The 26,369-nt window shown below is 55.5% G+C and overlaps 1 protein-coding gene across 1 annotated transcript; it reads right to left on the bottom strand.

Annotated features, from left to right (window-relative positions):
- Nucleotides 1–1,185: 1,185 nt before the first annotated feature.
- On the bottom strand, nucleotides 1,186–24,165 carry Pccb (propionyl-CoA carboxylase subunit beta). The gene is made up of 15 exons (XM_042670365.1): nucleotides 23,939–24,165; nucleotides 20,385–20,504; nucleotides 18,033–18,101; nucleotides 15,057–15,113; nucleotides 14,030–14,143; nucleotides 12,917–13,027; nucleotides 4,378–4,486; nucleotides 4,168–4,288; nucleotides 3,781–3,862; nucleotides 3,547–3,670; nucleotides 3,120–3,227; nucleotides 2,887–2,987; nucleotides 2,701–2,799; nucleotides 2,420–2,519; nucleotides 1,186–1,387 (listed from the first exon to the last, which is right to left on the bottom strand). Exons 1-15 carry the CDS (start codon nucleotides 24,122–24,124, stop codon nucleotides 1,266–1,268), a joined length of 1,623 nt encoding a protein of 540 aa, XP_042526299.1. The 5' UTR covers nucleotides 24,125–24,165; the 3' UTR covers nucleotides 1,186–1,265.
- Nucleotides 24,166–26,369: the final 2,204 nt, after the last annotated feature.

Genomic DNA, 26,369 nt, shown 5'->3' on the forward strand with positions numbered 1-26,369 from the left:
GAAATAAGAAGATGGAACAAGGACACGCATTAAGGATGCTTTTTGGGGGAACAGAGGGGGGAAAAGAAAGAGAGCTGGAGGGTGAGAAGGATCAGAACACAGTGAGCGTGTGGGGAACTAGCAGAGAAATCCTTCTGCGTCACGAACAGGAGAGAATATAGGAGAAAAAAAAAGCAGCCAGGTGGCGGTGGCTACCCCTGCAACACTGAGGCTGAGATGCGCGGATCACAGTTCAAAGCCAGCCCTGGCAGGAAAGTCCCCGAAGACTCCTCTCCAACGAACCACTAGAAAGCCAGAAGAGGAGTGAGGCTCAAGCCGTAGAGCCCTAGCGCTCGCCTGGAGCAAAAGAACTCGGGCCCCGCGCCCGGGCCCCCTCCCCGAGCTCACAGCCCAGGACCAGCACAAACTAATCCACGACAGAAGTGAACCCGATTGTGGGGTCTGGACAGCCCGTGGGGGTCGGCAGCTTCCCCAGCCGCCTCCCAGCGCTGCAAGACGGGACCGAAGCGGAGAGCAGACCATGAGACCCTCTTGGCTTACCTGCTCTCCCAGAGCACCGCGGCCCTGCACTCGCCGTCTCTCACCTCGTAGAGAGGAGCAGAGAGGCCGTGGGAGAGGAGAGGCCGTGGGGGAGAGGAGAGGCCGTGGAGAGGAGAGGCCGTGGGGGAGGAGAGGCCGTGGGGGAGGAGAGGCCGTGGGGGAGAGGAGAGGCCGTGGAGAGGAGAGGCCGTGGGGGAGGAGAGGCCGTGGGGGAGGAGAGGCCGTGGGGGAGGAGAGGCCGTGGGGGAGGAGAGGCCGTGGGGGAGAGGCTTTAGACTGTGGCCATGGCGCACCCGGGCGTGTGTGGGGAGGGGAGAGGAGCCCCCTAGGGCCTGCCCCTCCCCCTCACCACGCCCAGCCCCAAGGCATCGACCTGAGCACACATGACTTGTGGGGCTTCTTTCCTCTATCCTAAAAATGCCATCTGGCTGGGCAGGTGCTCAGTGGTGGAGCGCCTGCCTCGCATGCATGGGGCCCTGCCTGAGTTCGATTTCTCAGCACCACATAAGCAGAAAAGGCTGGAAGTGGCGCTGTGGCTCAAGTGGTAGAGCGCTGGCCTTGAGCTCAAGAGCTGAGGGACAGCGCCCAGGCCCAGAGTTCAAGCCCCACAACCAACCAAAACAAATGAAAAAAGCCACACTCCACTGACAGTCGCTTCAGAGGTCATTTACTGGAGCAGGGAGTGCTGTGGGAATGAAGACAGGGCTGGGGCTGGGTGGGCGTGGCTAGAGGGGGATGTTGGCGTGCTTCCTCCACGGCCGGTGCACCTTCTTGCTCACCAGGATGTCCAGGTCGTGGCAGATCCGGGCTCGCGTGGAGGACGGCTGGATGATGTCGTCCACGAACCCTGGGAAAAGGAGGCGGCGGCCAGGTGAGCCAGCGCTCAGCCTGCGGGGCAGCCGCGGGGAGCAGGAGGGGGGGATGGGGGAGGGCGAGGATGGGGGAGGATGGGGGAGGGTGAGGAGGATGGGGGAAGGCGAGGAGGATGGGGGAGGAGGATGGGGGAGGGCGAGGAGGATGGGGGAGGGTGAGGAGGATGGGGGAGGGTGAGGAGGATGGGGGAGGAGGATGGGGGAAGGCGAGGAGGATGGGGGAGGGCGAGGAGGATGGGGGAGGGCGAGGAGGATGGGGGAGGGCGAGGAGGATGGGGGAGGGTGAGGAGGATGGGGGAGGGTGAGGAGGATGGAAGAGGATGGGGGAGGGTGAGGAGGATGGAGGATGGGGGAGGGCGAGGAGGATGGGGGAGGGCGAGGATGGGGGAGGATGGGGGAGGGTGAAGAGGATGGGGGAGGGTGAAGAGGATGGGGGAGGGTGAGGAGGATGGAGGATGGGGGAGGGTGAGGATGGGGGAGGAGGATGGGGGAGGGCGAGGAGGATGGGGGAGGATGGGGGAGGGTGAAGAGGATGGGGGAGGGTGAGGAGGATGGGGGAGGGTGAGGAGGATGGGGGAGGAGGATGGGGGAAGGCGAGGAGGATGGGGGAGGGCGAGGAGGATGGGGGAGGGCGAGGAGGATGGGGGAGGGCGAGGAGGATGGGGGAGGGCGAGGAGGATGGGGGAGGGCGAGGAGGATGGGGGAGGGTGAGGAGGATGGAAGAGGATGGGGGAGGGTGAGGAGGATGGAGGATGGGGGAGGGCGAGGAGGATGGGGGAGGGCGAGGATGGGGGAGGATGGGGGAGGGTGAAGAGGATGGGGGAGGGTGAAGAGGATGGGGGAGGGTGAGGAGGATGGAGGATGGGGGAGGGTGAGGATGGGGGAGGAGGATGGGGGAGGGTGAGGAGGGTGAGGAGGATGGGGGAGGATGGAAGAGGATGGGGGAGGACGGGGAGGCGGGGGGGGGGGGGGGGGCGCCGGGGGCCGGGCAGGCGCGGCCGGCTCACCTCGCACGGCGGCGGGGAAGGGGTTGGCGAACTTCTCGATGTACTCGGCCTGCGCGGCCTCCACGTCCTGCCGCCCTTTGAAGATGATCTCCACCGCGCCCTGCGAGCCCCGCGCCGGTGAGCCCCGAGGGGAGCACGGGGGGGGGGGGAGGCCGGGGCTGGGGGGGGAGGCCGGGGCTGGGGGGGGAGGCCGGGGCTGGGGGGGGAGGCCGGGGCTGGGGGGGGAGCGCGGGAGCCCGGGGCGGGGATGACCCGTGCGGGCCGGTGCTGGCCGCGCGCACCTTGGCGCCCATGACGGCGATCTCGGCCGTGGGCCAGGCGTAGTTGGTGTCGCCCAGCAGGTGCTTGGAGCTCATGACGTCGTAGGCGCCGCCATAGGCCTGGGGGGAGGGGGGCACCGGTGAGGGGGGGGGCACCGGGGTGCGGGGGGGCACCGGTGAGGGGGGACACCGGGGTGCAGGCCTCACCTTCCGCGTGATGACGGTGACCTTGGGCACGGTGGCCTCGGCGAAGGCGTACAGCAGCTTGGCGCCGTGGCGGATGATGCCGCCGTACTCCTGCGCCGTGCCTGCGGGCGGCCCCGGTCAGCCGGCGGCCCGGCACGGAGGGGGGGCCCGGGGGGGGTCAGGAGCCGGGGGGGGGGTCCGGGGCACGGGGGGGGGGGGTCCGGGGCACGGGGAGGGGGGCCCGCGGCACTTGCCGGGCAGGAAGCCGGGGACGTCCACGAAGGTGACGAGCGGGATGTTGAAGGCGTCGCAGAAGCGGACGAAGCGGGCGCCCTTCACCGAAGAGTTGATGTCCAGGCAGCCTGCGCGGCCGACGCGGACGCGGACACGCCACCGGAGTGAGGGCCTGCGCCCCCGCCCCGCGGCCCCGCCCCCCGTGCCCGCGGCCCCGCCCCTGTGCCCGCCCCCGCCGTGCCCGCGGCCCCGCCCCCGCCGTGCCCGCGGCCCCGCCCCTGTGCCCGCCCCCGCCGTGCCCGCGGCCCCGCCCCTGTGCCCGCCCCCGCCGTGCCCGAGGCCCCGCCCCGTGCCCGAGGCCCCGCCCCCGGTGCCCGCGGCCCCGCCCCTGTGCCCGCCCCCGGTGCCCGAGGCCCCGCCCCCGGTGCCCGCGGCCCCGCCCCGTACCCGAGGCCACCTTGGGCTGGTTGCCCACCACGCCCACCGTGCGCCCGTTCATGCGCGCGAAGCCCACGATGATGTTCTTGGCGTAGCTCGGCATCACCTCGAAGAACTCGCGCTCATCGATGATCTGCGGGCGCAGACGCGGGGCTGGGGCGCGGGGCTGGGGGTGGGGGAGGAGGGGGGAGGGGCAGGAGCAGGAGCCCCCCCGCCCCGCCCCGCGGCCCCGCCCGCGCTCACGGCGTGGATGATGTCCAGCATGTCGTAGGCCTTGGTGGACTCCAGCGGGACGATGGTGTCGAGCTCGGGCACCAGCCGCTCACTGGAGGCGGGGGACCGCGGGGTGGCGCGGCTGCGTGCGGCCCCCCGCCCCGCCCCCCCCCCCCGGAGTGGTGGCACTGGGGGCGCCCCCACCCCGCCCCTGGAGTGGTGGCACTGGGGGCCCCCCCACCCCGCCCCTGGAGTGGTGGCACTGGGGGCCCCCCCACCCCGCCCCCGGAGTGGTGGCACTGGGGGCCCCCCCACCCCGCCCCTGGAGTCGTGGCACTGGGGGCGCCCACCCCCCCCGCCCCGCGAGTGGTGGCACTGGGGGCGCCCCCCCCCCCCCCCCCCCCCCGCGCCCCGCACCTGGAGTCGTGGCACTGGCGCACGGGCGCCGCGTCGCGGTTGCTGAGCGGCAGGTAGTTGAAGAAGTCCCGCAGGTGGAGCAGGGCGTCGATGTCGTTCTCGAACGCTCTGTGCGCCACCCCTGCGGGCGGGGGGACTCGAACCCGCGCCCGACGCCACCACGGGGCCGCCCGCGCCCACCACCCCGCCCGCGGCCCCCGCGCCCCGCACCTGACATGGTGGTGTGCGTCTTGGCCCCGCCCAGCTCCTCCTGCGTCACGTCCTCGTTGGTGACGGACTTGACCACGTCCGGCCCCGTGATGAACAGGTAGGAGGTGTCCTGCAAGCGCATCCCCACGCTACGGCCCGGGCCAGGCAGGCGCAAGGCGGCACCCACAGTCCAGTCCACAGCCCAGTGCAGCACCCCGTGCAGCGCCCTGTCCAGAGTCCCGTGCAGCACCCTGAGCAGTGTCCAGTCTAGCGTCCCGTCCAGCATCCTGTGCAGCTTCCTGTCCAGCACCCTGTCCAGTGTCCCATGCAGTGCCCTGTCCAACGTCCCGTGTGACACCTTGTCCAGTGTCCTGTCCAGCACCCTGTCCAGAGCCCTGTCCAACGCCCCATGCAGCGCCCTGTCCAGCACACTGTCCAGAGTCCTGTCCAGTGTCCTGTGCAGCGTCCTGTCCAGCATCCCGTGCAGTGTCCCGTCCAGTGTCCCGTGCAGCGCACTGTCCAGCATCCTCTCCATCACCCTGTCCAGAGTCCTGTCCAGTGTCCTGTGCAGCGTCCTGTCCAGCATCCCGTGCAGTGTCCCGTCCAGTGTCCCGTGCAGCGCACTGTCCAGCATCCTCTCCATCACCCTGTCCAGAGTCCTGTCCAGTGTCCTGTGCAGCGTCCTGTCCAGCACCCTGTGCAGCACCCTGTGCAGCGTCCCGTGCAGCGCCCTGCCCTGCACCCTGTGCAGCGTCCTGTCCAGTGTCCAGTCCAGCGTCCTGTGCGGTGTCCAGTCCAGCGTCCTGTCCAGCGTCCAGTCCAGCATCCTGTCCAGCGTCTGGTCCAGCATCTGCATCACACTGTTTCCAAAAGACACCTGGGATTCACTGGCCGAAGGGCGTGTGCACACAGGAGCGATGCATCTACTCGCCTTCTTACTTTCTAACAAACCAACTTTCTGAAACACTCCTTGGATGCATTTTCTTCATAGCATGGCTACCTACAGACACGAGTCTCAATTTTTCTCTCTTTGACTGGCTGTGGGCTTACACTTGGGGCCCGGGTGCTGTCCTTTGCCTCTTGGTGCTCAAGGCGAGCGCTCTACCTGTGAGCCACAGAGCCACTGCTGGTTTGTGAGTGGTTCACTGGAGATGAGAGTCTCACAGGGACTTTTCTGCCCAGGCTGGCTTGGGACCATGATCCTCAGATCTCAGCCTCCTGTGTAGCTAGGATGACAGGCGTGAGCCTCTGGCACCTGGCTTATTGTAACTTGAAGGACAATTCATAGCAGTAGGACATGTATCATAACGATCGGTATAGATGACTGCTTGCTTGTAGTATTTCACTATAACTCACGTTCTATGCTCATTTTCTACTGGCTAGTTAGCTTTTTTTATGGACTACAGAAACTAGTCCTTAGCCTACTGTGAAGGTCTTTTATTGCTGTGGCCCCTTTGCTTGGAATCCAGCTGGGAAGATCATACTCATTCCATGAAGATACTTCCAAGCTAACATTACAGGAATATCAGAACAAAAATACATAGATGTTCACACCTGCGATCCTAGACACTCAGGAGGCTGAGATCTGAGGATTGCAATTTACAGCCAGCCCAGGAGAAAAGTCCATGAGACTCATGTCCAATTAACACCCGAAAACTAGAAGTGGAGCTGAGGCTCAAGCAGGTAGAGTGCATGCCTCGTGCACAAAAGCTCAGGGGCAGCGCCCAGGCCGCGAGTTCAAGCCCTTGGGTTTGAGGCCAGAGCCCGAACCTTTGGTCGAGGACTATCTACAGTCAGATCCAAGTCTAGCCAGCTGTGTGGGAAGCAGCCCGGGGCTGGGAGAGGCCCTGGATCTGGGGATCGGGGCTGTGCAGCAGCCAGGGCCACAGACAAGCCACAGGCTAGACTGCCACCTACTGGAGGGTTGCGCAAACGCAACAGAAAAGAATGGCTTTTATGTAATTTTTTTTTTTTTTTGGGGGGGGGGGTCTGCTTTTCCTTCCTTTCCTGAGTTAATCATATGTGAATAACAACACCTCTCAGTATTTTGTGTGTGCACATGTGCTGGTCCTGGAACTTCAAGCCAGGGCCTGGCTGATGTCCCTGAGCAAACGTTTATGCTCAAGCTTAACGCTCAACCACGAGTCACAGCGCTACTTCGGGCTTTCAAGGTAAGTCTCACAGGCTTCCTTGCCCGGGCTGGCTTTGAACCTGGGTCCTCAGAACTCAGCCTTGGGAGTAGCTCGGGTGACAGGTATGAGCCTAGCTCAAGATTCCATCTTAACTGATGACTCTCCCATCTACAGTCCTCCTTGGTTGCTCGTACTTTTAGCAGGTAACTAAAGATGGTGAGATAAATCTTGTCTGGCCATCTCACTCTCCTTCCTGTACAGATGATTTATAACAATTTGCAGAACAAAGTATTGAAAACTGCGCAAGAGAAGCACCAAGTCACGCAAGAAGGACAAACCATCGTAACAGAACTCCCAGAGCAAGGAGGGCACCGAACGACCTCTTCCCAGCCCTGAGATTACTGCACCCAGCAATGCCACCATTCACAGCGGGAGGAGAATCCTGTACACACGAGAGGAAGATAAACATGCCAGGAAAATATGGGAGGGGGGAGGGGGGAGGAGTAAGCGAACCCAGTGAGGATTCAGAAAGAATCAAATCAAATGAGAAGAACGTTACCTATGTTCGCTACTAACACTAGAGGGGAATGGCCTCAATTCTCCTACGCCCAGAACCCTAGTTTCTCAAGAGGCTGAGAACTGGGACTGCAGCTCATGGCCAAGTTTCCTGGGCAGGAAACTGAGAGATTCTTGTTCTAATTAACTACCCAAAAGCCAAAAGTATAGCTGTGGCTCAAGTGGTAGAGCACCAATCGAGCAAAACAGCTAAGAGGAACTGCCTAGGCTCTGAGCACAAGCCCCCCAATACTGGCACTGGCGCTGGCACGCGCGCGCGCACACTCGCACACGCGCGCGCACAAACACACACACACACACAGAGTTCTTAGATCTGTAAAAGTGAAAACTTATCGAGACCTTAGTAATTGCCAGATGCTGGAGGCTCACGTCTGTCATCCTAGCTACTTAGGAGGCTGAGGACTGAGATTCAAAGCCAGCCAGGGCAAGAAAATTTGTGAAACATCTCTACCAAAAAAACAGAATTGGAACTGTAGCTCAGAGTGGCAGAGCACCAGCCTTGAGCAAGAGTTCAGGGACAGAACCCAAGCCCTGAGTTCAAGCTCCGCAACTGACCACAGACAGACACACACACACACACACACACACACACACACACACACACACACACACACACACACACACACACACACACACACACACACACACACACACACACACACACACACACACACACACACACACACACACACACACCCCACCCCACCCCCACCCCCCCTCTGGAATATAGCAAAAGCAGTACTACTAAGAGGAAGGTTTAGGAAAGCAGAAGTTTAGGAAATCAGGAGTTTATTAAGAATAATCAACCTCTCAGCTGGGTGCTGGTGGCTCAGGCCTGTCATTCTAGCTACTCAGGAAGCTGAGATCTGAGGATCACAGTTCAAAGCCAACCCGGGCTTTATCTCTAATAAACCACTCAGAAAACCAGAAGTGGCGCTGTGGCTCAAGTGGTAGAGGGCTAGCCTTGAGCTGAAGAGCTGAGGGACAGCGCCCAGGCCCAGAGTTCAAGACCCACAACTGACATACTAAAGAAATCAACCTCTCAAATATCACAATGATGCAACTCAAATGATTACAAAAACAGAAACAGGCCAAGCCCCAAAGTAGGAGGCAGAAACACATAAAGATGAGGGCAGAGGGGCTGGGAAGGTGGCTCAGTGGTAGAGCGCTCGCCTTGCATGCATGAGGCCCTGGGTTCGATTCCTCAGCACCACATAAGCAGAAAAAGCCAGAAGTGGCGCTGTGGCTCAAGTAGTAGAGCGCTAAACTTGAGCAGATGAAGCTCAGGGACAGCGCGCAGGCCCTGAGTTCAAGCCCCAGGACTGGCCAAAAAAAATATAGAAAAAGAAAACCAAATGAATTGATCTCAAGAAGTACAAAATAACTGTATTCCAACAAGACCAGCCGTGTGTACCCCCTTAGAAGCCTGGCCCTGGAGAGCCACCCCCCTGGCCTGGCAAGTCTGATCGACAACTGGGGCGGGGGGGCTGCAACCGGCGGCTGTGTGAGGCAGCCGGCACAGGCAGCGTGGCAAGGCTGCTGGGAGTGTGGGAGGAAAGTAACAGATACAGAAACCAGCACAGAAAACAAACGAGCTCTGTGTCGTTTGTTTTATAACAAAGAACATAAATTAGAAAGCCCAGCGCTGGTGGCTCACGCCTGTCATCCTAGCTACTTAGGAGGCTGAGACCTGAGGATCACAGTTTAAAGCCAGCCCAGGCAGGAAAGTCTGTGAGACTCTTATCTCCAATTAAGTACACCAAAAGAGTTGGCAACTGGTGCTGTGGCTCAAGTGGTGGAGCGCTCGCCTTGAGCTGAGGAGCTGAGGGACAGCGCCCAGGCCCAGAGTTCAAGCCCCATGACTGACCAAAAGAAAAAGTAAAAAACAAAACAGGGATAGCACCCAGGAACAGCACAAAAACAACAAACAGAGAAAGAAAGAGAGGAGGAGAAAGGAAGATGAGGAAAAGTGAGTGTTAAATACAAATTAGAAATAAAAATTACAACAGAAGTCAATCACCTTGAAAACATGCCAATAAAACTAAAAGTTGGCTCTTGAAAAACATTAATGAACACTTACAAGCCTCCAGCTAGAATAAATAACAGAAGAGGATACAAATTACCAATAGCGGGAGAAAAAAATCACTACAGAACCAATGGAAGAGAGTAAAAAAACCCAACAAAGCTGCCAAGAACAACTCTATAGTCACAGATTTGATAACATAAATGCAGTAATCCGATTCCCGAAAGACAATGTGCCAAATCCATTCCAAATATATATATATATATGGAATGAACACACACACACACACAGTCTAAGGTAGAAGTCCACTAGTTTACACCTGTCATCCTAGCTACTCAGGAGGCTGAGATCTGAGGATCACATTTCAAAGCCAGCCCAGACAGGAGAGCCCTTAAGACTCTTACCTCCAATGAACCACCAAAAAGCCAGAAGTAGAGCTGTGGCTCAAATGGTAGAATTCTAGCCTTGAGCAAAAAAGCTCAAGGAGAGCTGGGAAGGTGGCTCAGTGGTAGAGTGTTTGCCTAGCATGCATGAAGCCCTAGGTTCAATTCCTCAGTACCACATACACAGAAAACGCTGCAAGTGGCGCTGTGGCTAAAGTTGGCAGAGTGCTAGCCTTGAGCAAAAGAGCTCAGAGACAGTTCCTAGGCCCTGAGTTCAAGCTCCAGGACTGGCAAAAAAAATCAAATATATATATATATAATTATTAATATATGTATGTATATATAAAGATATAAATCTAGTTTTATATAGCTATAATCTGAATAGGCCTATATAAAAGAAATTGAATAATTAATAACCTTTCCATATAGAAAGTACGATATCCAAATGAATTTTTTGGTTAATCTTACAAAAATTCAAGGGGGAAATTATAATAATTCTCTATAACCTCTTTCAAAAAATGGAAGCAGAGGATAGCATTTTCGTAACTAAAGACATTGCAAATGGAAGACAGACCGATTTCATGAGCATACATGCAGAAATCACCAACAAAACCTTAGCAAGCTGATCCCGAAAGATTAAAGTTACACACCGAAATCAAGTAAGAGTTACTGATTTGCAAGGCGAAGTCAACTGCTAAAAAGCCCCAAACAAATTCCAATATTCATTCATGATAAAAACAAAACAAAAACTGTCTGCAAACTGGCGAGGGCAACTCTTTCAACTTGAAAAAGAACATCTTCAGAAAACTCACAGCTGACGTCTGTCAGCGACAACCTTGGACACTGAGATGCGAGGACATTCTGCCCCTGGCCTCTAATCTATGGTATCCTATGGGGAATCAAGGTTCAAAGCCAGCCTGGGAAGAAAACTCCAATTAATCAGTGAAGGGCTGGACACGGCTCAAATGGCACAGTTCCAGCCATGAGTAAAAAGCTGAGCGAGCAAACCCCAGCATTTTGGTACAAAATATGAAAGTCATTGCTTGTGTAATTCGACAAGGAAATAAAAGGTGCAGAAAGACTGCAAATCAAATTGTCCTTATTCTCAGATGACATAATCACCTATGTAGAAAATCTGGAAGAACTGACAAAAATATTCCTGGAACTAGTAATTCATTATGGCAGGCTAGCACAGTACAACGCTAACACACAAAATCCTACTCCTTGCCTATTTGTTGAAGTAAGTTAAATACAAACCACGGTCTTATTTAAGTAATATATGTAACAGGTATATAAAAAGTTAAAAAGTCTGTTGAGAATTAGAAGACTAAGCATTAGAAGACGTTTTATGTTCACGGACAGAAACATGATATGAAGACTTCTCTTCAAACCATCTACAGACTTGACACGGTCGCAACTGAAGTACTGAAACCCCACAAATTATTTAATGAATATTAAAAACAAAACAACAGTAACAGAAAAAAAAAAACCTGAGTTCAAGCCAGGCGCCAGTGGCTCACGCCTGTAATCCTACTACTCAGGAGGTTCAGATCTGAGGATCAAAGTTCAAAGCCAGCCCAGGCAGTAAAGGCCATGAAACTCTGATCTCCAATTAACTACCAGAAAACCAGAAGTGGCGCTGTGGCTCAAGTGGTAGAGTGCTCGCCTTGAGCTGAAGAGCTGAGAGACAGCGCCCAGGCCCAAGTTCAAGCTCTATGGCCAACAAAAAGAAAGAAAAACACTGGAGAGAATGAAAAGATAAGCCACAGATCAGGTGAAACTATTTACACTGCACAAAGGACTATTATCCAAACCACACAAGCAACTCTTAAAATGCAACAAGAAGAGCACAATCCACTTACCAGAAAAAAAAAGGGTGGGGGGGGACTGGGGGCTGGGAAGGTGGCTCAGTGGTAGAGTGCTCGCCTAGCATGCATGAAGTCCTGGGTTCAATTCCTCAGTACCACAGACACAGAAAAAGTAGGAAGTGGCGCCGTGGCTCAAGTGGCAGAGCACTTGCATTGAGCAGAGAGGGGTTCAGGGACAGTGCCCAGGCTATGAGTTCAAGCCCCAGGACCAGCAAAAAAAAAAAAAAGGCCAAGGACCTTCACTGGACGGCTTATAGCTGGCAAACCGCATAGGAGAATACGCCGCGCATACGTCACTGGGATCGTGAGCCGCAATGAGATGCTGCTGCACCCGAGACAGCGGCCAAAGTCTAGTGACGAGACCAGATGCTGGCAGGAACGCGGCTCGAGGGGAGCGGCAGCCGCTGCTGGTGGAAATGCAGACGGCCTGGCAGCTCCTAACTAAACTAAGCGCATTTTTAAGATGGGGTTCTTCAAGCCTGGTTCTGTGATCTGTACCCACTTAGGTCCAAACCAAAATGTACCCTTGGACATGGACTGCAGCTTTACTGACAATGCCAAAAGCCTGGAAGGAACCAAGAAATCCTCTGGTGGATGAACAGATGGGCAGTGCCTGACCCAGCCACACAATGCAACATTAGTTGGTGCTAAAAATACATGAACGCGGACTGGCTAGAGGTAGGCACAAGTGACAAGAGTACCTGCCTGCCAAGCAATCGTGAGCCCCGAGTTCAAACCCCGGTACCACCACAAAAACTCAGCCATGAAAGGAACCTAAATGTACCAAAAAAGAGAGAGAGAGAGAGGGAAAAGGCAGTCTGAAGAGACTACATAATGGAAAGTTCCAAATATTCTGGAAAAGGGAAAACAGATGCAATAAAAAGAACAGTGGCTGTGGTCCAGCATGGTAGTGTGTACCTGTAATCCCAGCTACGGTACAAAGGGCTGGGGCATGCTCAGAGCTTGTCAAGCACACAGGAGCCCCTGGGTTCAATAACTAGTACTGGGGGGGGGGGGGGTGAGTCAGTGGTTTACTGTGGTTAAGAAAGGGCAGCCAGCTGGGTGTCGGTGGCTCACGCCTGTCATCCTAATCAGGAGGCTGAGATCTGAGGATCACGGTTCAAAGCCAGCCCATGCAGGAAAAGCTGTGAAACTCTTATCTCCAATAAACCACCAGAAAACCAGAAGTGGCGCTGTGGCTCAAGTGGTAGAGCGCTTGCCTTGAGCTGAAGAGCTGAGGGACAACGCCCAGGCCCAGAGTTCAAGCCCCACAACTGACAGAAAAAAAAAAAAAGACAAACTGGGCTTTTAGATCAGATCCACCATTGCCATGACAAAACACAGATGAACCAGCAGACAGTCCAGGAGGACCGCACACGGCGGGGGGGGCACAGCCATCCTCCGTTGCTGACCACAGGCACAGCACCTGCGCTGGGATGGCCTAGCGCGGCTCACGCACGCACCGCACCGCAGCCAGCAGCTCCGCACCGTGCCCACGCCTTCTCTCCGCAGAGACCTTCCGGGGCGCCCAAGGCCAGGCTGGGCCCCGGTCGGGAGGCGCGGGCTCTGCTTTCTTACCTTCACCATGAACGTGAAGTCCGTGAGGGCTGGGGAGTAGACGGCGCCGCCCGCGCAGGGGCCCATGATCAGAGAGATCTGCGGGATGACCCCCGACGCCGTGACGTTCCTCTGTCAGCAAAGGCAGGCAGGGGCAGCGGTCAGCAGAGGGGCGAGCCGCGGGCAGCGCAGCACTCCCGCAGCAAGGCTCCTGGTGAGGCTGCCCTCGCTTCTTGGGGACCCGCCCCCCACCCGCTCCTCCCACCCCAGGGCACAAAAACCCTCTCCAGCTCGGTGACCTCCCCATCCTCCCCTCCAGAGGCCATCAGCTACACCCCTCCACCTCTGCCCATCCCTGGGAGGGAGGGAGGGAGGGAGGGAGGGACAAAGGGAGGGGAGGAAGGAGGGAGGCCCAGATTCCACAAGGCCAAGCTGGCTGCCAGAGCAAAGCCGTAATGTACTCCCTGGGAAGAGCAGCCCAGACTCGAGGATGCTTGGGCTGCCGGCCCAAGGCCTGGTGGCCAGCCTCACCCCGTTCTTCTGAGCCCCAACACAGACGGCTGCGCGGAGCCCAGTCCAGGGCGCACGGTGCAAAAATCCGTGCATGCACACAGGGCTGGGAAGGTGGCTCAGTGGTAGAATGCCAGCCTTGAACACATGGGGACCAGGGTTCGATTCCTCAGCACCACATACGCAGAAAAAGCCAGAAGTGGCGCTGTGGCTCAAGTGGTAGAGCACTCGCCTTGAGCAAAAGCAGCTCAGGGACAGTGCCCAGGCCCAGAGTTCAAAAGCCCCAGGACCGACCAAAAAAATAAAATAGTAGTTCAAATACACCACTTAGTTTTAAGCTTGATTCTCCTGCTTTTGAAGAGCTAATATTTTCCAGAGCTTTCCCTTAGGCATGACCTTGAGCTAACTGCGTGCTGTCCCCCCTTGACTGGCCTCCCCTATCAGAGGAGATAAAAACCCGCAGTGGTCCAGGCTGTCTTCCACCCACCCCCCCTTCCCAGACACAGGGAGCTGCAGGAGGCCGGAGGGCTGGGACCAGCGGGGGCATGCGGGGAAGCCCTGCCTGCGGTGCTTGGAGGACTGAGCACAGTACCTTTGCACAGTCTCTGTGGCTAGGTTTCTCACCAGGAAGATGTCTGCGTAGCCAGCCAGGGACATCACGCCCTCTTGGATCCGAGCGCCCCCCGAGTCATTCAGCCCAATCACAGGGGCCCCCACGATCATCGCCTGGTCCATGATCTGAGGTGGCGGAGAAAGTGCTGTCAGACTCCGACAGGCAGCGTGGTGCGCAAAGTGCCCGCAACATGCTCCCCAAACAGGCGGCGGGGCCCGGCCTGCAGTCCCTAGCACTCCTGGGCCCATTCAAGCCTTCAAAACACTGGAGACGGCTGGGAAGGTGGCTCAGTGGTAGAGCGCTAGCATTGAGCAAAAGCAGCTCAGGACAGCGCCCAGGCCCAGAGTTCCTAGGACTGGCAAAAAAACAAAACCCGGCCCTGCTAGCTCACACCTGTCACCCCAGCTACTCAGGAGGCTGAGATCCGAGGGTTGCAGTTCAAAGCCAGCCAGGGCAGAAAAATCTGTGAGACTCTCATTTCTAATTAACCTCCAGAAAACCGGAAGTGGTGCTGTGGCTCCAAGCTGGCCTTGAGCAATAGAGCTCAGGGACCGTCCTGAGGCCCTGAGTTCAGGTCCTCCATCCAGGAGGGGGGGAAATAAAGTTACAGCTGGGCACTATTGGCTCACAACTGTAATCCTAGCTACTCGGGAGGCTGAAATTGGAGGATCATGGTCAGAGGCCATCCTTGGCAGAAAAGTTCACAAAACCCTTTCTCAACCAAGAGCTGGGGAGGGGGGGACCCTAACATTGATGGGTGTTGCTCAGGCATATGCCAGGAAGTGAGACCCTATTTAGAAAATAGCCAGCAAAAGCCAGGCCTGGAGGTGTGGCTCAGAAGTAAGAGCACCTGCCCAACAAGCATGAGGATCTGCATCCAAACTCTGAAGAAAAACTAAGCAACAGGCGAGAGTCGCCCGGCCGGTGCATCCCGTGCAGCGCTGCTCTTCAGCAAGGCCCCACCCAGGGCGACCCCACGCGCTCAGCACGCACCGCGCCGGTGAGCGCGGCACCGGCTCACGCTTCCTCAACACTTACTTTGCAGATCTTCTGCGCGTGCGCTCCCGACAGACTGCCACCAAACACTGTAAAGTCCTGGGAGGAAGACAATGGCATCAGCAAGGACAGCCTCCACTAGCCTGAGAGGAAGACCCAACCGGGAGAGCTCAAGCATTGCAAAGGCGTTTCAAAGGCTGAAAAAAGCCGGGCGCCGGTGGCTCACGCCTGTCATCCTAGCTACTCAGGAGGCTGAGAGCTGAGGATCAGGGTTTGAAGCCAGCCCGGGCAGGAAAGTCCCTGTGAGACTCTGATCTCCAACGAACCACCAGAAAACCGGAAGTGGCGCTGTGGCTCGAGTGGTAGAGCGTTTGCCTTGAGCTGAAGAGCTGAGGGACAGCTCCCAGGCCCAGAGCTCAAGCCCCACGACCGACCAAAAAACAACAAAAAAAAAAAGTTGAAAAAATTAGGGAAATGTCTGATTTATAGACAGTTCTGCAGAACAGAGTGAAGTATTGCTGAAAGACAGCTCAAGGGCCAGAACAAAAGAGGCGGTCTTGACTCTTTAGTCCTCATTATCAATCCATCTTTCTGTCTCTGAGCAAACAAAGCGTCGGATTGCACTAGGAGAGTCTGTGGAGATCAAAAAGGAAGGGGGATGTGGAGCTTTCATTCCCCTCCACCAACCTGTTTGAGACCTACAGCCCCAAACGCCATCAGAAACACAGCTGTTGGGAGCTGGGCCTGGTGGCTCACGCCTGTAATCCGAGCTATTCAGGAGGCTGAGATCTGAAAAGGCCAGGAGATTCTTCATCTCCAATTAACCACCAAAAAGCTAAAAGGGTAGCTGTGGTTTAAGTGGTAGAATTCCAGCCTTGAGCACAAAAGCTCAAGGACAGTACCCAAGCCTAGAGTTCAAGCCCTAGTACCAACGACAACAACAAGCTGGTGGAGATTTAAGACTGCAGCAGGGGACACACACAAGAAGGGGTGGGATGAAAGCACCTCTCCCCCAGGGAAGCTCCGCCTCAGACCAGTAACCCCCAGAAGGGCAGACGCAGAACCAAAGAAACACACCGCCCCAGGCTGCACCCCCGAAAGCAAGCTGAACCAGCTCATGCTGTGCTCCTAGCTACTCAGGAGGCTGAGATCTGAGGATCGTGGTTCAAAGCCAGCCTGGGCAGGAGAGACTGTGAGACTCTTCTCTCCAATAAACCACTCAGAAAACTGGAAGGGGCGCTGTGGCTCTAGTGGTAGAGCTGAAGGGCTCAGGGAGAGCACCCAAGCCCAGAGTTCAAGCCCCATGACTGACACCTCCCCCTTCTCCCCCAAAAAAAGAACATAAACACATTTCCAGAAAACACTGAAACTCTGAAATATTTTCTATCCTCTTTCTTAATGGTTCCATCTATCAGTTTTGGCCCAAGTCCAGTGTAGCCACACACATCTGTAATCCCAATACTAAACTCAAGTCGGGCGCTGGGGCTCATGCCTATTAGCCTAGCCATTTAGGAGGCAGAGAGCTGAGGATCACGGTTCGAGGCCAGCAGGGGCAGGAAAGTCTGTGAGATTCTTAGCTCTGATGGCCACAAGAGAACCGGAAATGGTGCTGTGGCTCAAAGAGAGAAACCCAAGTTGGAAGCCAGCTTGAACCATGTACCTAGTGAGATCCTGTTGCAAAAATAATTATTGGGGCTGGGCAGGTGGCTCAGTGGTAGAGCGCTTGCCTTGCATGCCTGAGGCCCTGGGTTCGATTCCTCAGCACCACATAAACAGCAAAAAAAAAAAAAAAATTATTATCTACATTTATATAACTTCCACTTATGGAGTGGGGGCGGGGCATGAAGTCTAAAACACCATCCAACATACTGTGTTAGCATCTCGCCCTGCGAGAGCGCATCAACGCAAATGCGGGGGCTCAGGACAAGCGAGAGCTCGTGCTGCTGAGGGCTGGCGTCCACGCAGGCCTCCTCGGCGCAAGCTGAGACCGACAGGCGCGCCGGCTCCAGGGCTGCACCTTCCTAACCTCTGGGCACTGCGTTCCTTCCCAGCCCACACTCCTTTAAAACCGGCGACCAGGGCTGGGAAGGTGGCTCAGTGGTACAGTGCTCACCTCACATGCATGAAGACCTGGGTTCAAGTCCTCAGTACCACAGACACAGAAAAAGTCAGAAGTGGCGCTGTGGATCAAGTGGCAGAGCGCTAGCCTTGAGCAAGAGAAGCTCAGGGCCAGCGCCCAGGCCGAGTTCGAGCCCCAGGACTGGCAAAAAAAACGCTGAGGAGCACAGGTGGAGTCCTCCCCACACCAAATGTCTCTGACCTCTTCTTCCGCCTTTCCACTTCTAAGGACCCCTGGGATTCGGCCACCTGGAGTCCCCCGTGGGACTGACCGGAGACCTGAGTTTTTCCTCTCCGTGATGGGTAGCGCTCCCAGGTAACAGAGGTCGGGGCGCTGGAGGTGCTGGCGAAGGCTCATGGGCCTAGAGCCCGCTCCCTCCGCGCGCACGCGCTGCGTTTGCTGCTCTGCTTTGGACCTTTGCTGCCCGGGATTGCGAGGGTCTCCTAGGCCTATGGCCAAAGGTATCTCATTCCCGCTTTCCTGGGGCCCCTTCCGGGAGCCTCCAGCACTGAGACTCGCCCCAAAACAGATGGACTCTCCCTTGTAGGGAGAAAGCACGTGGTTTGATCCTCTGTGCACACACTGCTGGCTTTCTGTCACCTTGGCACACAGCAAATCCTTCCTGCGACACAAACCATGCCTGAAATGGCACTCCCCTGTATCTTGCTCCTGCTTCTTTTTGTCAGCCATGGGGCTTGAACTCTGGGCCTGGGCGCTGTACCTGAGCTCTAGCCACAGCGCCACTTCCAGATTTTTCTGTGTATGTGGTACTGAGGAATCGAACCTGGGGCCTCATGCATGCTAGGCAAGCGCTCTACCACTGAGCCACCTTCCCAGCCCCTTGCTCCTGCTTCTTTCCACCTCCCAGGAAAGCCCAGACGAGCAGAGCCATGACATACCTGACTGAAGATATAAACCAGTCTTCCATTGATCCGGCCCCGTCCGGTCACCACACTGTCTCCAGGAAACTACGGAGGAATGGAGAAATAAAAGCAGGACATTCCAAATACCCTTTGTGGTTTTTGTTTTCTGGTGGGTCGTGGGGCTTGAACTCAGGGCCTGGATGCTGTCCCTGAGCTTTTGTGCTCAAGGCTAGGACTGTACGCACTTTGAGCCACAGCACCACTTCCAGTTTTTGGGTAGTTAATTAGAGATAAGAGTTCAAAGGAAAAAAAAAAAAAGCCAGGCACCCGTGGCTCACTGACATCCTAGCTACTCAGGAGGCTGAGATCTGAGGATGGCAGTTCAAAGCCAGCCGAGGCAAACAAGTCCCAGTGAGACTCTTATCTCCAGTGAACCACTCAAAACCCAAGGTGGCGCTGTGGCTCAAGTGGTAGAACGTTAGCCTTGAACACAAGGCTCAGGGGCAGCACCCAGTTAGTATTATGCTCACCTTTGGTCCTCAGCTCCACCCACGCCTGGGCCCCCTTGCATTCCCAGAGCTCCCTCCGTACAGCTGGCCCCTCCCTCTCTCCACCCAGACCCACCTGAATTACCTCACTGCCTTCCCTCACACCTCTGCTACCTGCGTGGGGAAGGAGGCCAGGTGCTCTCTCTTGGGGGAACTATGGCTTCTTAACAGACCTTCTAATAATCTTTCTCCTGTGCCTGCCTGCCTCTGCGTGGTCCCCTGGAATGGATGTGTGGGCTCCTCTTCGACCCCAGCCCTGAGTTCAAGCCCTACAACTGGGGAAAAAAAAAGTTTCATGAACTTGCCTGGGCTGGCTTTGAACCACAATCCCCAGATCTCAGCCTCCTGAGTAGCTAGGTTTACACGTGTGAGCCACCAGCGCCAGGCCAAATACTCGGAATGAATCTGTCCACTATGCCTTCACAAAAGCCACATACAAACACACAACTAATTCCTTCATTTGCATAAGGATGAAAAGAAATTTCACCCCTTATTCTGTAGCTGTGTGGTAGCTAACACTGATTCTCACTCCAGCAAAAGGAGGGGCCATCTTCCTTCCAAAAGTGCAGTAATTGGGCTGATGGTGTGGCTCAGTGATAAAGTACTGGCAGGGCAGGCATTAGGCCTTGGGTTTGATTCAGAGCAATGGGAAGGAAAAAAGGCAAAACAAAAACTACAAGACTCTCTGAGGGCCACAAATGCTATCTGCTCATAGCAAGTGGACATATAAAGAGACACGAAAGGAGCCTGGCACCAGTGGCTCACGCCTGTCATCCTCGCTACTCAGGAGGCTGTGATCTGAGGATCCAGTTTCAAAACCAGTTGGAACAGGAAAGTCCAGGAGACTCTTATCTCCAATGAACCACCAAAAAGCCAGAAGTAGAGCTGTGGCTCAGGTGGTAAAGTATTAACTAGCCTTGAGCAAAAAAATAATCAGGGATAGCACCCAGGCCCTGAGTTCAAGGTCCAGGACTGCACAAAAAAAGACATGAAGGAAGAATAATGAAAGGGGTGATGCTGATCAAGATGCGCGGTACTCACAAACTGACTTGCAACTACATTGTACAACTATTTAGACATAATAAAGTAAAAAGAAAAAGAAGGAGAAGCTCAAAACCAGGCATGGTGACTCATGCTGCAATCCTTGTTTCTTGGGAGGTTAAGAATGAGGTCGGCTGGGAGACTTTCATCTCCAACAGTAAAAAGGAGGGCATGGCGGCGTACAACTGTCACTATAGTTACAGGGAAAGTGCGGATAGGAAAGAAGTCAAGGCCAGGGCTGGGAAGGTGGCTCAGTGGTAGAGCGCTTGCCTCACATGCATGAGGCCCTGGGTTCAATTCCTCAGCACCACAGACTCAGAAAAATCTAATCTGGAAATGGCGCTGTGGCTCAGGTGGTAGAGCGCTCGCCTTGAGCTGAAGAGCTGAGGGACAGTGCCCAGGCCCAGAGTTCAAGCCCCACAACTGACCAAAAAAAAAAAGCCAAGGCCAGACATGTACATAAACTTGAGAGCCTATTTGAAAAATAACTAGAAAGGGCTGGGGGTCTGGCTCAAGTGGTAGAGTGCCTGCCTGGAAAGCAGAAAGTCCTGAGTTCAAAATCCCAGTACTGCCAAAAGATATAAAAACAAAAACAACAACCAAGAATCATGGCATCAGGGCATGCTGGCACACACCTGGAATACCAGCACTCCGGAGGCTGGAGGAGGAGAATGGAAGGCGAGGGGAAGGAAGACCATGAAATCCCCAGTGGTTCCTTCTCCCGAGGACTACAGACTCATTCCCCAGGCAGGCGGCCGGCAGCGCCGCAGCGGGGCAGCACGTCCACGGGAACAGGTACCTTATTCTTTTCGGCATCCATTCCAAAATCTGCACATCTGTGTTCCACAAACATGTCAGTCTCCACAAAGCTGCCAGGGTCCAGCAGGAGGTGGATCCGCTCCCTGGCAGTCAGCTTTCCCTAGAACACAGCAGAAACCACTCAGTGATGTCATCATCCCCTGAGTGAGCAAAGGAAGGGGGGTTGGTGGGGGCTGCAGAAGTCCCTTCTCCCTCTGCCCTGCCCAAGGCAGGCAGGGCGAGGAAAGCGGGGGGACAGGACACTCCAGGAGCTATGAACTGTGGCGATCGCAGGACAAGTAGTTTCACAAACACTGGAGACCTAAGGAGCCTAAAAAATAAAATAAAAAGGATGAAGGGCTGGCTGGGAAGGTGGCTCAGTGGTAGAGTGCTCGCCTAGCAGGCATAAAGCCCTAGGTTTGAATCCTCAGTATCACATACACAGAAAAAGCCGTAAGTAGCACTGTGGCTCAACTGGTAGATTGTTAGCCTTGAGCAAAAGCAGCTCAGGGACAGTGCCCAGACCCTGAGTTCAAGCCCCAGGACTGGCAAAAAAAAAAAAAAAAAAAAATGGCGACATAAGAAGGAAAAAACTAAAATAGGCCCATTAAAAGGTATGAAGAAGCTAGGTGTTGGTGGTTCACGCCGATAATCTTAGCTGCTCAGGAGGCTGAGATCCGAGGAGCTTGACTTGAAGCCAGCCCAAGCAGAAAAGTCTGTGAGATTCTTATCTCCAATTAACCATCAAAAAAGCTGGAAGTGGAGTTATGGCCCAGGTAGTAGAGCAATAACCTTGAGCAAAAGAAGCCCAGGACCTGAGTTCAAGCCCAAGACTGGTAAAAAGAGAGAGAGAAAAAGAGACAGAGAGAAAAATTAAATCTGACTTGAAAATGCTTCTTAGAGGTAACCCTGGGGCCCACAACCTATTAACAGCCTCTAGTGTTCAGTGTACCAAACCCCAGCCAGAGCCAAGACCTTAGTTCACTTTACCTCCCCCACCAAAACAAAGAAACTAAGTTGGTGGTTTTTCTCCCATAGGAAAGTAAGCAAACAGGCTTAACTGTGTCAAGCAGAGTAAGTCTTGGGAAAAGCAACTTTCCAAAAGCAATATATGTATGTATATAATATATATATGTAACTTACATACACACACACACACACACACATAGGGAGAGGGAGAGAACCTTTTGCCTCACTTAAATCCACCTCTAGGAAAACTATTGTATAAATGATCCATTAAAAAGCAGTGGAAGTGGGGCTGGGAAGGTGGCTCAGTGGTAGAGTGCTTGTCTTCCATGCATGAGGCCCTGGGTTCGATTCCTCAGCACCACATAAGCAGAAAAAGCCAGAAGTGGCACTGTGTCTCAAGTGGTAGAGCGCTAGCCTTGAGCGGAAGAGCTGAGGGACAGCACCCAGGCCTCATGACCGACAAGAAAAAAAAAAAAACACAACGGAGTGGACGTTTGTCCTTGACTAAATCAGCTTTAACAAACAAACAAAAAACAGGCAGCAGTAAACCCACAAGAGTCTGTCTTGAGGGGCTGGGAAGGTGGCTCAGTGGTAGAGTGCTTGCCTTGCATGCCTGAGGCCCTGGGTTCAATTCCTCAGCACCACATAAAGCAAAAAGAAAAAAGCTGGAAGTGGTGCTGTGGCTCTAGTGGTAGAGCGCTAGCCTTGAGCTGAAGAGCTGAGGGACAGCGCCCAGGCCCAGAGTTCAGGCCCCACGACCGGACCCCCCCCAAAAAAAGTGTCTTGGAAAGGGTGCAGGAGCTGAGCTACAGCCATCCCCTCCCCACCCCTCCCCCTCCCAGCCCCAACACTGCCCCAACGAAAAGTGTCTAAAGCGGTGGCAGTCGCTTCTAACAGTCCTTCCTGCCACAGAGCAGCTGCAGGGGAGGGAGGAAAAGCATTCCTCACACCACAAACCACCAACCAAATTTACAGTTCACTCCCAAGAGGAAAAGAGGAACAGTCACCCTCCGGCCTTACCTCTGAGGTGAATTTAATGACATCTGAGTCAACGCTTTATGATAAAGGATGGGGCGGTCCAAACCCCAAAGGCACGCAGCCCTCTCTGGGCTCAGTCACTTCACCCACACTTACGTAGCAAAGAATGCCTTTCACCTGTAGCTTTGCTCGTACCTACTTGGAGATGGCTTAGTGTCCAGCACGTGGGTGGAGGTTCACCTGCCAGTCAGGACTGGGCTGGGGAAGCAGCTTCATGACCTCTTACAGCCTGGGTTTCTTAAGCTGCTTCAGAGCCCACCTAACTTGTTACCTAAGGCCGACAGTCAATCTCAAAAGCCTAGAGTTGGGGGCAGTGTCTCAAGCTGTCTGTACAACAGTGTAGGCGCAGCCATACCAGAATGGCCACCAGTTTTGGTGTTTCTGTTGCCAGTCCTGGGGCTTGAACTCAGGGCCTGGGCAGTGTCCCCCCTGAACCTCTCTGTGCTGAAGGCTAGCACTTTTATCACTTGAGCCACAGAGCCACTTCCAGCTTTTTCTGTGAATGTGGTACTGAGGAATTGAACCCAGGGCTTTGTGCATGCTAGGCAAGCACTCTACCACTAAGCCACCTTCCCAGCCCTAGCCACCAGGTTTATACCCTGCAGGCCCAACATGGTAAGACCTTCAAGAGGCTGACATCTGGCCTTCTGCAGACGAGAGGTGTTTGTTTAGAGGTCCCTGGGCATCCCTTTGTAGCCTAAAAACAATGTGACCACACAATTTCCCCTACCAGGCTTCCAAGTTCCTTCTTCCATCATGGGATTTTTTTTTTTTTTTCCTGGGGCCAGGAGAACGATAAACAGGTGTCTAGTTTTTGTTTTGTAGATACTAACTTGCACAAAAGTTTACAGGTGCGAAGCTGGCTAGCTATTCCTGGTGGGTCAAAGCAGTCAAGTCCGATTAACCAGCAGAAGGACAAAAAACACAGGCCAGAGGTGGAAGCTGTGTGGCTCAAGTGGTAGAGCGCCAGCCCTGCGCCAAGAGCAGCTCGGGGGACAGGGCCCAGGGGACAGGGCCCAGGCGCTGAGCTCAAGCCCGAGGACCAGCACCCACACGCACACACTCAAAAAGTTTATTGGAAGAGGGGGTGAGGGGCTGGGAGAGTGGCTCAGTGGTAGAGCGCTCGCCTAGCCCGCGTGAAGCCCTGGGTTCGATTCCTCAGCACCACAGACACAGAGAAGGCCGGAAGTGGCGCCGTGGCTCAAGGGGTAGAGAGCTGGCCTTGAGCAAAAGCAGCTCGGTGCCCAGGTCCTGAGTTCAAATCCCAAGCATGGTGGGGGGTGGGAGCTTAGGTTATTCGGGTGGTGAAAGGAGCTCATGCAGACCCGCCTGGACTCGGGCTGCGGCCGGGGCCGCGGGTGACACGCACCCCCGAGGCCGGGCCTGGCTCCAGCCCGCCAGGCCCCAGGTTCTCCCGGAGAGCGCGCCCCGCGCGCCCCCACCACGCGAGACGCCCATTGGCTGGGAGGCGCGGCGCGCCGCGGGCCCGGAGCTTCGTGATAGGCCGCCAGCGCTGGAGGGGCGGGACCCCGGCCGCCGGGCGCTCACCCGCTTGTGCTGCGCGTCGATGCGGCGCTGGCCGCCTCCCCGCAGCGCCGCCCGGCGCTTGCTCTCGATGCGCTCCGTCACCGTGGCCGGCTGCTGGCTGCAGAGGCCGCGGAGAGCGGTGCGGAGGCCGCCCGCGAGCCAGCCCAGCCGGCCCCTCACCGCCGCCACCCGCATCGCCGCCGCCATCTTTTGCTCTGCCGGTGAGCCAACCGACCGGTGCGCTGAAGTACGCACGCGCGTCCGCGTGGGCGCCGCGGAGTCTGCGCCTGCGCGGGGCGGGGGGGGGGGGGGGGACTACGGAACGCCCCTGGGGGCAAAAGGCCCAACCTGCGGCCTTCGTGGCGCAGGACCTGGCTGCGTCCTGTGCGTGGCGGGCTGCACCAAAGAGAGACTTAATCTGGTCTTCTTCAGACACTTAGAACAGGTACACCCCTTTGCCCTACTTCTTCCAGAAAAATCAGTAGACACTGGTTTTTGCCTGCCATTTACCTGAATCACTGTGCCTCAGAGAAAGAACCCTAGCTACTCCAGAGAGTCTGAGGTCTGGAGGATTGGGGTTCGAGGCCCACCCGGGGCAGAAAGCTTCTCTAGGCTCCCAGATAACCAGTAAAAGCTGGACACTTGGCTCACACGTGTAGTCAGCCCCAGCTACTGAGGAAGCTGAGCTCTGGCCATCCTCGGGAGCCCTTGAGAGTCTGATCTCCAATTAAGCACCAAACGCTGAAGGCGGAGGTGGCTCACGTGGGGAGAGGAGGATTTACTGAGAAAGAGTGTGTGTGTATGGGGGGGGGAGCCTAAGTTGAAGCTTCAGTAACTGCACTATAATAAAATAAAATTGAAAAAGCAATCAGCACCGGTGGCCCATCACGCCTGTCATCCTAGCTCCTCAGGAGGCTGAGATCTGAAGATGACGGTTCAAAGCCAGCCCAGGCAGGAAAAGTTCACGAGGCTCATCTCCAATGTTCCACTAAAAAGCTGCAAGTGGAGCTGTGGCTCTTCTAGTGAAGAGTACTAGCTTTGACCAAAAAAAAAAAAAAAGTCTGGGACAGTGCCCAGGCCCTGACTTCAAGCCCTAAGATCAGCACACACACACACACACACACACACACACACAGAGCAAGAAACATGGCTGGGGTACACACACAGAGCAAAAAGCAGGGGGTATGGCTCAAACAGCACAACACTTGCCAAGCAAACACAAGGTCCTGAATGGAAACCCCCAAAATTTTTAAAGTTGGATACCCAGTCCTCCACTTCACAGCCTTAGATCACAGCCATTCTTTCAAACAGGCACTTCACAGTCACCTCCGGCTCCAGGTGAGGCATCCTGGCACACACACACTGTCCCTCAGAAAGGCAAAGAATGCCTTTTTTCTTATCTTGTAACAGGAAGCCAAACCTGCCCCAAAGGAAAAGAATAGCTAGAAGTTAGGACAGAGAGGGGAAGGCCCTCCCCCGCAAGCTACAGTGGCTGACTGGTTCCAGCTCACCCTCAATTGGTAAAGCTATAACCCTCGGGAGACCAACACTGAGAATAGTCAGCCTAGACTGGGAATGTGGGATCACTATGCATGCATACTTCTTGCTCCCAATCTCCAGTTCTGTCTACAGAGGCCAAAGTCAAATGTCTTACCTCTTACAAAGCCGACTGAGGGGCCAGGCACTGGTGGCTTACGCCTGTCATCCTAGCTAGCTACTCAGGAGGCTGAGATCTGAGGATCACAGTTCAAAGCCAGCCCAGGCAGGAAACTGTAACTCTTATCCCAATGAACCACCGGAAAACCAGAAGTGGCACTGTGGCTCAAGTGGTAGATCGCTCGCCTTGAGCTGAAGAGCTGAGGGACAGCGCCCAGGCCCAGAGTTCAAGCCCACCCCCCCCTCTGGACAAAAAAAAAATGAGGATGTACTAAAGTGCTGCCCTCCCAAAGCAGGAAGATCATACGTCTAACTCTGCCACCCTTCACTACATCTCTAACTGGCATATAGGGGGGGCAGAGGATGCTTAAGTTGGGTGAACAAGTCTCTTTAAAAGGACCCTTTTAAAAAGATGTGTGTGTGTGTGTGTGTGTGCGTGCGTGCGTACGTGTGTGTGTGCGTGCGTACGTGTGTGTGCGTGCGTGTGTGTGTGTGCGTGCGTACGTGTGTGTGTGCGTGCGTGCGTATGCGTGCGTGTGTGCGTGTGCGTGCGCACGTGTGCGTGCGTGCATGTGTGTGTGTGGTGGCTCACGCCTGTCATCCAAGCTACTCAGGAGGCTGAGATCTGAAGCAAGCCGGGGCAGGAATATGACTCATAGCCAATAAACTACCAAAAAAGCCTGAAGTGAAGCTGTGACTCAAGTGGTAGAGTACTAGCCTTGAGCAAAAAAACTCGAACAAAGCCCAGGCCCTGATTTCAAGCCCTAGGGGACACACACACACACACTCTGAAGAT

Source organism: Dipodomys spectabilis, unplaced genomic scaffold (assembly GCF_019054845.1).
Source record: "Dipodomys spectabilis isolate Male_0828 unplaced genomic scaffold, ASM1905484v1 ptg000542l, whole genome shotgun sequence".
NCBI lineage: Eukaryota > Metazoa > Chordata > Mammalia > Rodentia > Heteromyidae > Dipodomys > Dipodomys spectabilis.